This window comes from Protopterus annectens, chromosome 8.part0, assembly GCF_019279795.1.
Source record: "Protopterus annectens isolate FY-2018-M chromosome 8.part0, PAN1.0, whole genome shotgun sequence".
Lineage (NCBI taxonomy): Eukaryota > Metazoa > Chordata > Ceratodontiformes > Protopteridae > Protopterus > Protopterus annectens.
Genome location: NC_056741.1, coordinates 1,489,730,476 through 1,489,744,986, shown reverse-complemented (window position 1 = coordinate 1,489,744,986; position 14,511 = coordinate 1,489,730,476). Strand labels below are relative to the sequence as shown.

Here is a 14,511-nt window from a genome sequence, read left to right as displayed (position 1 = left end):
TTTAGAGTAAGAAGGAGCTTGTTTAGTTGTAGCCAATGACTATGATTCAAGAGGTCTACTGTAGGAGGTTTGAAATGAGGGGAGTGGATGGACTTGATCTATAAAGTTCCATATCATCTGCTTTATAGTAGGGTAGGCAAGCTGTGGAAGCTGGTGGAGGAAAATGCCTAACATAACCCATACACTCCAGAGACCTCAACCTCATTACCACAATCAACAGAACATGCTGGAGGGACAAGTTCATAACCCAGAGACTGCTCATGCTATGGAATAAACTTCACATACATGTCAAACAGTGCACCTCACTGGCCCTCTTCAAGAGGAATCTTGATGAGTGGATGGGAAATAGAAAATTCACCCCGGGGATCACTCCAGTCCAATCCAGTGGCTCTACTCGACAGAGGCACTGGAAACTAAGGTCGGGTGGCATGATGTCAGTGTAATCCTATGGGCTAGGCTTGTAAAGGGTCCAGGGCCATTAGCCTAGTACACACCTATGAACATGTGGAAATCAAACTTTTGATCTGCAACTTGTGCATGAAAACATCTATATGACAAACGTTGTCAATAACTTTATTATGAAAACACAGTACTGAGTGTTACAATCATTTATGAACTGATGGTATGATCAATAAAAACTACAGAATTAACTAGTCTAGGTCCTACATGTTGAGACAAAGTCCTTTCCTAAAAATGTGACACCTGAATACAGAAGCATGCTGGAACCTTTGTGATCTGTGATAGAGAAGCAGGTTGAAATGAAGAAAAAAAAAAGTGAAAGGTGCTGAAGACTTTCTGAGCATTAATATAGGGCGAGAAATTAACTCTATAATAAGGGTAATGGCACTGGAGAGTGGAATTTCCATTTAAAAGGAAATAGTAAATAGCATGCCTAACTTATCAGTTATGCTAATATATAAACATTCTCTACCCATGCTCAAAAGAGGGTCTATATTAGAACATCGAAGTTTCAAAACTTCGAATGTTCTAATATCGAACCCTAATCAGCGAAAGCTGAAAACATCGAACATAAAGAATAGCGAATTTTTTCCTAGGGAAAAAAATTGCTGTTCCAAAACACATACACACAACACAAGCACACCAAACAGCAATCCACACACATACACCTAAAATCTTAAACCTAACCCTACACTAAACTATACACACACTTAACTATCCACTTACCTTAACCCAAACCCTAACCCTAAAGTCCGTCACTATCACACACTCACCCGCCCCCTAACTCTAACTCCCCTACCCCGCCCTAACCCTCATGTCCACACAATCGCACACTTATCTGACCCACGCCCTAACCCTAACTCACCTAACCCACCCTAACCCTCACATCCACAAAATCGCACACATACCTAACTCGTGCCCTAACCCTAACTCACCTAACCAGCCCTAACCTTCACGTCCACACAATCGCACACATACCTAACCCACACCCTAACCCTAACTACCCTAACCCCCACTCAATCGCATATTTACCTGAACCCGACCTGTAGCTTTCCACCACAGCGCTGAAAATACCGAAACAACAGAAATGGACAACCAAATTCTTTCCCTAGGAAAAGATTTGGTTTTCTTTTGCTTCGATATTTTCAGCTTTCGCTAAATAGTGTTCAATATTAGAACATTCAAAGTTTTGAAACTTCGATGTTCTAATATAGATACTCAAAAGACATGTGCAACTGCTATAGCAATCATGTAAACAGCAACTACATGTACAAAGGTTACTAGGCAAGCAGGGAATGGAAGGTGGTTGTCAGCTCTTTGCATCAAATGCACAACATATTAACACTTAAGAGACAATTTAGATTTGCCAATCTGCCTATGTCTTGGGGAGGAGGCTGTAATTCTCAGAGAAAATCTATGCATACACATGAAGGACATTCAGAATCTGCACCAAAAATACCACAGATCAGAATTGAAATGGAGAGGGGACACTGCTATCGTCTGTGCAAATGTGCCTTCTTATTGTATTTGTTTTTTTTTTCTATTATGCCAAAAAACATACCAGAATAAAATAAAATTGTTTGGATGTAAGGAAAATTTGATGTTCCTGTAGCATAGCTTTTTTTCCATGAATCATTTTCTTGTTTACTCCAGAATGGTAGCCAAAAAACAATAGTTGTTTTTCAAGATGCAAACACAACTGAAAGAAAGTATTTTACAGTTAAAAATAAGAATCATGCTTGGGAAGCCAGAATGACATGGATTAGGTTGACAAGGTTTAATCATCTGCTAATTATACCATTTCTCACCTTCTATACTGTCTCCTAAAAGCAAGCAAATGGATTATACTGAAAACAAAACTTCAAGCCAACTAAGAGATGCAAGTAAAACAAGCATAATGGTAAAATGTGCTTCACAAATACGTCACAACTCAGAATGACTCTCATATGAGCTTCACTCAATAAAACTAGGTTTCCTGATAGAGACCCTGAATTCCTAACTATAAAAAAAAAATAACTGACTTGTGGCAACCCTGTTTTTATAAAGCAGCGAGTGTTAGAGGCTGAAAGAATGTCAGATATTGTAATTACAGATTTTTCTAGAAAATTTATACTTAAACACTTTTTTTTTTTGTTTTTCCTTTCCTTCATTGTTACCAGCCCGGCCCTTGTGCCTTATCACATCCGGGTCTTGCAGCTTGTCCATGTGTCCCCTGACTTATTCTAGTAATTGCTGAGTTTGATCATGGACCAAAGGCAATGGAGCTCAGGACATCTGAGCTTCCATAAAAGGGGGGGGGGGTCTTACTTGGCCTACCCTTGTTTCTCCCTCTGTGGCCTTTTGAAATGGTCCTTAGGTAGATGTGCAATGTAGCATGTGGTATATCCCTCCACACCAGCTCAGCCAGTCCCACTGCTACACATTGTCCATGCTTCCTCTGGCAACATCTCTAGCCTCCACTAGGAATCGTCATCAAGACATACCCATGTTAACACCCTCCCTCGGAATGGGTGTGCCCATTCCTTACTACTGCTCTGTCAGTCACCCAAGATGCTGATCGAACCCCAGTCACTTGGGGTTACCTGGGTCATAGTCAGGCCTTTATCCCTTTATGCTACCAGATACTAAAATGCATGTATGTATGCAGTTTCTTGAAGTACAGCCAGATCATAAGTAAAATAAAATAAAAATATAACCACTTCTTCAAATTTGCTAGAGAATCAGTTCTTTACTAGAAAGATCAATACACAAAATGCTGTGGGCACTTATCTTAGTAAGAGAAGCTTAGTTCATAATAATAATTTGAATGTGTTCAAAAAAGCCTAAAAAATAAAATGTAATGATATATCAGATTTCTGGTCACTGAATTCCCATGACACCTTAAGTTTTCTTCCTAATATGTATCTGTTATGATGTATCCCAGTCTTGGTGTCTACAACACTGACTTTTGACAACTGTTTACCTGATTTCTGTGGCCAGAGGTTGAGAGCTATACATACAATTGTTTTCTCTATATGAATTTGTATGGGAGTTTAGCATGGAGGTGTGAAGCTATTTACCGCTAATGTACTTTATGCAATGTCTTTGATTCTTTCAGCCTTCACTTGCTTACCATTTGAAGCTGAGTAAGTCACAAAACCAGTCCCCCTGAATTATTACTGTAAAATAGGCATCTGACTCAAGTGAACTTAATTACGCAGTTAACAAAAAATGCAGTACAAGAAATAATAAAGGATTTGCTATGCAGTAATTAAGTCCTTTGATTAGTCACATATATAGTTTGCATATTATGTTTTTGTACAACCACTGGGCATTGCATGACAGTTTTCCATCTATGCATTTGCTCAGGGTGAGTTGTATGTTTATATATATATATATATATATATATATATATATATATATATATATATATATATTTAAATGTGAAAAAACATTGTAGCTGGTATAGTAACCTTTTCAATAGGTTCTGCAGGGTTTCAAAAAAATGCTGAAATGGAATGCAAAAACCTGTTGCATGCAGTCTGACTTTTAATAAGTTTAGGTATTTTTAAGAAAAGCTTTTAAAACTTGTCTCCTTTCTCTGCTGTTTGGTTACTACTGACAAATGCTTACAAATAGAATGGCATTTAAGTGTTTTCAAAATATAGCTTGTGGATCTTTAGAAAACACCAATTATACTTTTCTCTGAATGCCAACAGTACATAAACCACTGACAGCCTCCCACTTATGGTGCATGTAGCTGACATTCAGTGACATGTGCAATTAGTTTCTAAAGAAAAGGAAGAAACAAACAGGACTGATAGCAGTTTCACTTGAAAATGTATGGGAAAAACTTTTTATGTTGACAATGAAAATTAATTTCCAAATCAATTAATGACTTAAATACCTTTTATTTGAAGCCAGTCACTTGTTAATATGATGTAAGATACAACTATGCTTTTGTTTATTTTTGTGACTGGCAGAGTAGCTGAATTAACAGCCGAGTATGAGGGAAGGGGTGGTAGGTGCAGCCATGGGGCAGAATTTGAGGTGGTCTAGACATAACTCAAGACAGTGTTAATTTTAGCGGTTATACATGTATAAAGAGGGAAACTGGAATACTATGGGATAGCTATTAAAGCCGAAGAAGTAAATACTAAATATGGCATAATATGTCGAATAACAGGAATCCAGTGGTATGTCTGCATATTTAATTTGAACCAAAGGTTGAGCAAACCACCTGTCAAGACCTACTGCAACTATTACCCTCAGGCACTGCAATACATATGTTTTTTGGAGGGAGCTGTAATAAGTGCAGGTAGCTCCTCCCATTCCAGAATTTACAGGAGGATTACTACCTCCCCCCAGTTCCTCAGTATATCTGTAATTTAAAAAATGACATGGCTAATGTCCTTTAGTTTTATGTGCCATGCTGGTCACAGGTAGTAAGAGTGGCTGATTGTAAGGTATTGAGGTAAGGAAAGAGATCAGACCACTGGGACTGCTAGTGTTTCCCATGCAGTTGGTTATACTCTAGAAGCTTTTAATACCTACTTCTGACTTGGACTTCTGGCACCTGACACTGAATTGCTCATCTGGAGAGAAGACCAACAGCTAAGTGCACTGGGTCATATTCATTCTTACATGTCTGGCATTGTTGCAGCTTTACTGCAGTTTAAATGCCACTGACCTGGTTTCTCTGCATCATGGTTAATGGTAGGAGGTGGGCCTTTTTAATTCTTTGTTATGCCCCCTGTTATTTGTTTTGAACTATATCCGTAAAATAATTTTCCTCTTTCTATCATTACTAAAACAATTGGATAGAAACAAGAGTACTCCTTTTGCGATGCAGTAACATTGTCTGCTTATTTATACAAATCATTATAATGTGCTCTTCTATTCATGCTATCAGCAATTATCTCCCTGACAAGATACTGGTACATAAGGATTTTGCGTTTTCCTGATATGTGCATTAAAATAGTACTCTAATTGGTTATGACAACATTTTCAAGGTTTACCTTGCATTAAATCAGCATAACATGTGCTAATAGTAGGATGAACAAGTAAAACTGTTCACTGAATGTATTTCTGCTGGTTTGACGCACAAAGGAATTTTTTATGAGAGGAGGGAGTTGGAGTGAAGGCTTCCATTTGATTGTTGGTCATTTTCTCTTCACAAGTCATTAGTCAGTCAGTGTTGTAGGCAAAATATTTGATAGTATATGCATTTAGAACTATTTTGATAAAGTCAAACTTTTTTGAGAAATGGCAAGGGATGTTGAATGCTGTGAAACAATAATTTCAAGTTCTTTTTCCTGCTACCACTACAATTCTTCCCTTTCTGACATAAATATTTTCTGGGGTTTTTTAATTACCTTTTTTTAAAAGTACTTACTCTCCAAACAACATTATCATACGTCTTAACCTCTTAGAGCAAGAAATTTGGAGAAAGCCATAAATAAAAGTAGGACAAAGGCCCAAAAATAGGGATAATTTTAAAATATTGCTGTTGCAAACTTAGAAAGTTGATAGTGTTAAAAGTTTTACATTAGCATGAATTTTTTGAATGGTATGAAGTATAAAATTCAAATGTATGTCATTTTAAATTCACTCTTTAATGATTTGCTACTAATTTGCCAGAAAACCACAATTTTATGAAAAATGGACCAAATATATGAGGCAAAAATCTAGACATTCTGCAAAAATCTGTACAGTTGAGAGGTACCCACATTATTCATTTAGAAAGAAGCAAGTTGAAATATGCATTACACATTTCCTTTCATTAAGTATCTTGGCATTTGTTATTTTCTATATTTAAGCTTATGAGTTTTTCTGTCTTATAAAAATATCATGATGTGCACAGTGCAAACATATTCCATATGACTATTGCTTTTTCACATGCATGGAACACTTACACAATATACATTTTTTCTTTATTTAGTTTTTGTCTATTCTTATATTTACCATGTTACCATGACATTGTCCATCTCTGCTGGTACAAGCAAATATTCTAACCAGTTGCTACTTTTTAATATTTGTATGATATATTTTAGGAACAAAATGGGGAATTTCTAACTGATAAGATGCTTGCCTCCTGCACTAATGATATCACATTTGTTCTCACAATGGATCATTTTCTGCTTGTTTTAGTAGGGTATGATCAATCAGTTTGTGCACAACAGGCTAGTCAGTTGATGTATCTTATTCAGCCAATACATGCAGGTACACAGCCCCTATCAGAGTGCTATGGAATTGAGCTGCATTTCACCCAGGAAGTCTTCTTCATAGACCTGACGTAGTACGTAATCTATCTTCCAGAAATATAAGCAAATTAGAGTATGAAGCACCATAATTATGTTGTGAAACTGGGAAGACGATGTGTAGCATGAGACCTGATCTGAGGACCTCAAAGGAGTGCTTAAGAAAAAGCTTGTTAAAGATACCCAAGTCCTGTTAAGATCAAGTCTTGCTGTAGGTACTAACAATGGATAGTACTGGCTGGCAAAGAACAGATGCAGAAAGTAATTTGAGGTTTTAAAAGCTGTTAGAACTTTACTCTGTCACTTGCAAATCAACTGTGGCAGAACAAACAGCTTTTGAAAGCTGTTAGCTATGAGGAGGAGCACTTTGTTTCTGCATGTTGTCTATAATGCTCAGCTGTCACTGTTTACCTTACATTTTTTCCCTGTCCCTCACAAAATGTTTGAGTCTCTGGAAAATCACTGAGGTTAAAGTCAGTCAATAATGCCAGAAAAATAGCTTAATACTTATTATTCACAAAACGCATGCTTATGAAAGTCTTATTCTTCTACTAAATTTGTAAGTGAATTAGAGCAATATTTAAAAACTGCCCCTGATTTCAGTCCTTTGTTCCCCATTATTTTTGCATTTTCCAGAATTCTTAAGCAAAGAAGTTTAAGAGGTATGCTGCTGTTTGTCTGACAGTGCTAAGAGTTTTACCCGATTTGACAGCAAATAAAACACTCCATGCATCTATACTTTCTCCTTCCTTCCCTCCTAGCTTTCACCCTTCCTTCCTTCCTGTAACTGTTAATTTATGGTGCGACTAGAGTTCAATGCCCTAGAAAGAATTATAAAGAGGTTACTGATCATACGTTTTTATTGTATATTCTTGATGTGGATTCCAAGATTCAGCTCTTGAGGTTTGCTCTTGAGGTGAATTTCCTGACACCCGTGTCTCAAACTGATAGTAAGTTGGTTATGATCAGAGACCCAATCATAATCCTCTATATTACAAACTAGAAGATATTACATAAATTAATACGTAGCATTAGAATCCCTTGCTGTGTGCATGCTAAACTTATTTCTTTTGAACTTTCACAGCCTCTAATCTGATAATGTGACGTTATGCTAATTATACACTGATGCCTAGTTAGTATTCAAAAATGTGCATGCCGACTGGTCAGCCCAACCAATGTACCCATTGTAAATCAAGCATATACCAATAGAAAAAAGTGTAGCTGTTAAACTACCATTCAGTGGCCTGACTTTTCTATTGGAGTATGCTGTGGAGGGACAGTGAAAAAAAGCAAAAAAATCATGTAAGTTCCGAAAAATAGAAGTATAGAAATGTACCCATTTTTCCTTCTTTTTTGCACTATACCTCTGTAAATCTCAGCAGAATCTCCTACCTGTCAAGTGTCCAAAACTTCACAGAACATCCAGATTTTTTTGTCTCATAGCAGCAATGGAGATTCTCTTTTTTGCTACAGTTAAAAAAAAAAAAGAAAAGCGACAGAGATTTTATTTTCTCCATTACTTTTATTCAACAGCGCTGATGTAACGTGCAAGCCTGAGAATGTAACTCCTATATGCATACGCAGTTCATCAAGAATCAATGAAGAATGGCAAAACGTGGAGGAACACTAAAGCTCTGTTATACAAAAACATTATCTAAGAAAGGTAAGCAATTTCTTTCTTAAATAATGTAATTGCATAATAGCAGTAACCCACTCATGGGTATGGGTATATCAGGATTTACCCACAGCTGGCTTTGTTTGATCACTCTGGCCTCTCCCTTGTGATCAAACCACACTAACAGTGGTTACATACTGATATACCAAACACACACTTGTGGGTTGTTGCTTAAATATTACTGGTCTACTTATGGCAAGTGTATCTCATATGCAAGTGCATCTTATATATATGCAAAATGTATGTTTTCCTTTCAGCAGCCATTTTATTTGTCTCATTTGTTATACCTACAAATAATGCTTGAACTAATTTAATAGTCCTGAGTAGGGTATTTTAAATTAAAATATTTCTTATTATCATTTGAGAAATCACCATGGATGAGAAAAATGAGTTAATTAGGATTAATAAATAAAAATGAATATGCTGTAAATGAATCCCCACATTACAGAAAGGAAATAATTTTCAAATGTCCTTTTTGCCATCTACTCTATTTGATCCTAACTCTCTAAATTGACTGGAGTGATTTTTATATTGTTTATGTGTGTGTGTGTGTGTGTGTGTGTGTGTGTGTGTGTGTGATTGTGTGTGTGTGTGTGTGTGTATGTGTGTGTGTGTCTCTGTGAGTGAGTGGGCATTTCATACTTACTTGAGGACACAATGTGCTGCTGTGACAATCCACTGATCAGTGATAATTGATCCACCGCATACGTGTTTCCCAGCATGATAGAGACTGACCTGCCATGGCCACTGACCAAGTACAGAGCTGTTGCCACCAATAATTCTGGAAACTTTTGCCCGAGTCCCACACTCTAAATACAGATAAAAATGCATTTAATATACTGACTTGTAGAAAATCATAATTATTAATTTTGCTGTAGTCATTTTATGTTTTAAATTATCTAACAACAGAAAAAAAATGCAAATGTTTGTCTTTGGATTATTTTTTTCTGAATACTTGTGGAACAATAGACTTAAATATTTTAAACTGATTTCTATCATAGCTTTAGTTTCTTTATAACAAAAACAAACAAATAAATAAATGTGATTTGATAGAACATATTGTGTGACTCTTCATAAACTGTGAACACTATATCCAGGACTACTTCCGGGTTCCACCGCCCCCAAAAAAAATACACACGGCAAAGTTGTAATGAAACAGAATTAATACAGCCATTCATTTCCCAGTTAAACGTATGACTTCCTTACATTAAAAATAAAATACACCTTATTACAGGGGTTTTCAACCTTTATGTTTTGGCAGATACTTACAGAAGTCAGTTGTACAACTGAAGGCATGCCCATAACTTTCAACCTCTTAGCACAACAAATTTAGACAAAGCCTGATGTAATGGGGGGACAAAGGGCCAAAAATAGGGACAGATTTTAAATATTGCTCTTATAAACTTAAAAAGTTGATAGAATAACATGATTTGTCTTGGCATGCATTTTCTGAAGGATATGAAGTCTGAAACTCAAATGTATGTCATCTTTTAGTGATTTCAGTCCTCCGATTATCAGTGATTTGCCTGAAAACCACAGATTTTATGAGAAACAGGTCAAAAATATGAGGCAAAAATCTGGACATTCTACAAAAATCTGAAGAGTTGAGGGTATGGGCATGCCGCAAGTTTCACCTGCTACAACCAAGTTTTTTTTTTGGAATTTGATACTACGACTATATTTATGAATTGTATAATAGGCAAAAAAGATAATATGAAGCTAAAGCAGAAGTACATTTATGCAATTAATAACAATTATATAGTGATAGCAATGTAATTGTTTTTTATTAAATTGAATATATCATAGTGTTAAAATTGTTTAGAATTTTCCAAGAAAATAAAGCAGTTCTGAAAATGCTGTACTTGACTTATTCAGCAATATAAGACCAAACAACATGAGTCTAAACACTGCAGAAAATAAACTCGAATTCAGATACAAAAAGAGCAAATCACTGAATTTACTGTTATGTGTTCTGAGTATTTTTGCTGGGGACTTCACCCCAGGCACCCCAACATATCTGTTACTTATATATACTAACCCATATTACTGTAACCAAGATTAGGAGGTGTACTCTGAGGTACTTTGGCTTCACTCCCTCATTCACACATGTATTTTCTATACTTCTTGTGCCTTCCAGTGCTGGTACCATGGTTCTCACAGCTGGCACCCTGGTATAACTATTCCTTTAATTCAACTTGTGATTAATGGCTTCTGCACTGCTCCTGAATGCACTTGTGTACTGTGCCAGACATTTATATAATTCTTTTGCTGACATAAGTCTCTTTCAGTTTTAATAGTAAAATAAATATGTGGGGGACCCCTTTTCTGATGTTATGTGGGGACCCCTTTTCTGATGTTAGAGGAGCCCTAGAGTTCCAGGGAACATTGGTTTAAAATTACTGCATTATTAATATTAGAGATACTGTGATTATAAATATACAACAGAACAGACAAATTCTAAAACAAATACAGGCCTGAATTGCAACATGTTTTATAAATATATTTGCATTTGTTTATTTTCCTAGGCATCATGGACATTCTGAATATTTCTTGTGAATGCTCACCAAGCTAAGGCTGACAAATTAAGGTTATTTAAGCAGGTGTGATTTAATGGCTAACACTACATTTAAATGTATAATTAAATCAGACCTGTTTCACCAATTTGAATCTGAAAAGTTCATATTGTATTGTAAATGTCAAAAGAAAATAACACTTACCATTTACCCTTTAATGTATCACATTACACAAAACTATTAAAGGAAAACTTCACCCTAGAACTAGAAAATTATTTTTTTCACTCTATCTTTGTTTCCTGACCTATTTTAACACCTCAGAATCACTCTAAGTGCTTTATTTGCAATTTTAGCCTGTTTTCTACAACATGGCTGCCAATGGGGCTTGATGTATCAACGTGATCTTGTTCTCTCTCAACCCTTTCTCTTTCCCATAATACTTTGCATGACTCATGCCAGACATAAGGAAGTAACTTTGAATGGCCATGCCAATGAGATTTGTGAGGGTCATTGCTATTTTCTTTACCTTCTGTAAAAGGAATGCTTCTTTTCTGTCTCTAATCACCCTCATTTATGTTTGTCTCAGACCTTGTTTTTCACTATACTTAGAAGTTAACCAACTACAGCCAGAAAAGTAACTAAATTGCAGGCCTTTGTTCAGTGTTTTCTTTTGCATTTCAAGAGGAATTGAGAGTCCCCTCCCCCCACACTACTGCAGAGGTGTTAAAACTGTCACTGCACTGAGAGACCCTTGCAGAATCAAGTCCAATTAGACTACAATAGAAAAACCCTGAACAAAGGCCTGCAGTTTAGTTACTTTTCTGGCTGTAGCTGGATAACTTCTAAGTATAGTGCAAAACAAGGTCTGAGCCAAACATAAATTAGGGTGATTAGAGGCAGAAAATAAGCAGTCCTTTTATAGAAGGTAAAAAAATAACAGTGACTCACACAAATCCCATTATGTGCCAATGGCATGAGAATTCAAAATTACTTCCTTATGTATAGCATGAGTCATACAAAGCATTATGGGAAAGAGAAAGGATTGAGGGAGAACAAGATCACATTGATACATCAAGCCCCATTGGTAGCCATGTTGTGGGAAACAGGCTAAAATTACAAATATAGCACTTATTTTGAGGTTTTAAAACTAGCCAGAAAACAAAGATAAAGTAAAGAGAAACACATTGTTTTAGTCCTAGGGTGGAGTTTTCATTTAATTTCAACTTCTGGTAAAGATGGAGATCTAGTAAGGTCTTTCTCACCTAGCTCCCCCGTTTGTATTTAATAAAACAGGAATTCTGCCTCCCACCCTGCAGTACTTTCTTTTCTTGCAGTAAATATGTAGCAAATTATTAAATGTGACAGAAGTTGTTTATTGACTCTTTTATGTCAAGGATGATAAGCAGTTATAAGAGGAAAAAGAAAGCTGCCCTTAACACAGTACCACAAATACTGGTGTTAGCCAAGTCTGCTGACTACTCCAAGATGAAATCCACTAGCTCTTCTACAAATATAGTTTCCTTGTATACATCTGGGAATGCTCAAAGTAATTCACTGGACTAAAATGGCTGGTCTAGCCATCAGCTACCAGAGGTTGAAAGGGCACTATCTATGCACTCAATTGTCTTGGTAAGGTGGATAACACCTTCAAAATAACCGATCAGTGTTTTTGAGGTTAAAACACATTTAGAATTGCTAGAAAACAGAGTAATTAACTTGGAAGATAGAGGATGCAGAAAAAATCATTTTATGAGATTCCAGGGAGAATGGAAAATGGTGACTGTCTAGCTTTTATGCATACCATCTTGGCACCTTGGTCAGTTGTCCCACAGGATGAGATGGTGATTGAACAAGCACATCACCTATTTCTACCCCAGTCAATTGATGCCAAGATGCCTTGCCCTATTGTAGTTAAATTTTTTATTTATATTTTAAAAGAAAAAAAAGTTTTTGTAAACCTTGGCGGTTCCAGTGCTTCAGCTAGATGGGCACTGAATCATTTGTGACCACGATTATTCAGCCTAGACAAAATGCAGGAGAACTTCTTTTTCAGAAGCTGTGTGCATTTGCAAACAGAATAGCTTGAAGTATAAACTGCTTTACCAGGCAACCGTATGAGTCTTGTAATATGGTGATCCCTCCACTTTGAGTACCCTGGATGCAGCTGAATCCAAGTTTAAGTCAGTTGCCAATAGCAAGATCTCTTCAGCCACTAGTCAACAGCTTTTCAATGTGTATTGAAAGAATAGTGCACTGTGCTTAACCTCAAAAGATTCAGAACTTTTTCCCCTCTCCCATTGGTGAATGCAGGAAAGACAGAAGGCAGCCACAGAGGCTTCTAATTTTGTAATAAAATCAGGGACTTTGCCGCTCCGTACAATTCTTTTTTCCTTTTTTTTTCAAACTTCTGATGAAGTTGGACACTGTTGTGGGGAAGGTATTGCTGCCACATAAGTGTGTATGTGTGTGTGTGTGTGTGTGTGTGTGTGTGTGTGTGTGTGTGTGTGTGTGTGTGTGTGTGTGTTTGGGTTTGCTATATATGCTAATTCTCTCTAATTTTCTTCAATGCTTTCGCTATTTAGGTTAAAGGAGGGAACTATAAGCTATCTATCTTATCTATTTGGCTTGGGATACTATTCTTTGTGGGGGACTTTGCTGTTGTGAATTGAGCTATTATATCCCTTCTGACTTCTATGTGTTGATTGTCTGCCTTTAGTACATTACAGATTGGCAGGTTCTTCCTGCTGGCATATCTTAAGGAGGAGGAAGAATGAAATGGAGACTACATTTATTGAATTCTTGGATTCAATTTGATTCTTGATGCTACCGAAGTGTAGATTATAACTTCTGCCTATGTCTTCTATGATATTTGAGCACTCTATTTTTTTTTAATTTAGCTAACAAATTTACTGCATCAGTGAGTATGCTTTTGTTGACAATTTGGCTTGGAGCCATGATACTTTTGGCCCTGCAGCCTGGGCTGGCTAATCAATCACTGGGTCATTGGAATATTTCTTTAGCATTGTTGTTTATTCAGTTTGCCACCTGGGGGGGGGGTGGCCTGATGCCATGATTGCAGTTTATCACAGAGGAGTAACGTAGTTCCATGAATTGCATTGGTTGTTGCCACACAAATCCTTTTTGCTTATTCTCCACCTTGACAGAGGTATGGTGCTTTCACCTTAGAAACAACTACAATTTTCATTCATTGCTCATATGTTTTACTATTTGTAAGGTTTTCATTTCTGTGTTTGAATGTTTAAGGATTGTGTAGTTGCACCAGAGTTGTGTAAATGCACTTTGTTTAATTTCACAGTGGCAGCGCTCCGGTTACCATACTTGTACTTTCTCCCTGAGGCACGTCTGATACTGAAATGGGTAAGTTGTTTATCTTTAGCATTTTTTTATTTAAGTTTATAAACTTTGGTAATCAATTGGAATATTAATTGGCTGACTAATCTCATTATAAAGACAAAATGCATGACATATTTAAAACAAAGCTGAATATCACACTTATTTGTTTGCAGGAAACACACATCCTCTGTGGAACATACAAAACTTTCTGGCTGGATGTATTTTATGGTGGAGTCTGCTTCCTGTCTAGAAGACAAGTGTAGAGGTGTCA

General features: G+C 36.6%; 1 protein-coding gene across 1 annotated transcript in view; it reads right to left on the bottom strand.

The window, feature by feature from the left end:
• TMPRSS5 (transmembrane serine protease 5) overlaps window positions 1–14,511 on the bottom strand; it is an 819,938-nt gene that overhangs the window by 381,953 nt on the left and 423,474 nt on the right. Inside the window, exon 7 of the mRNA XM_044081066.1 lies at window positions 9,020–9,182. Coding sequence (XP_043937001.1) covers window positions 9,020–9,182 — 163 coding nt within the window. The remainder of the gene's footprint in view (window positions 1–9,019; window positions 9,183–14,511) is intronic.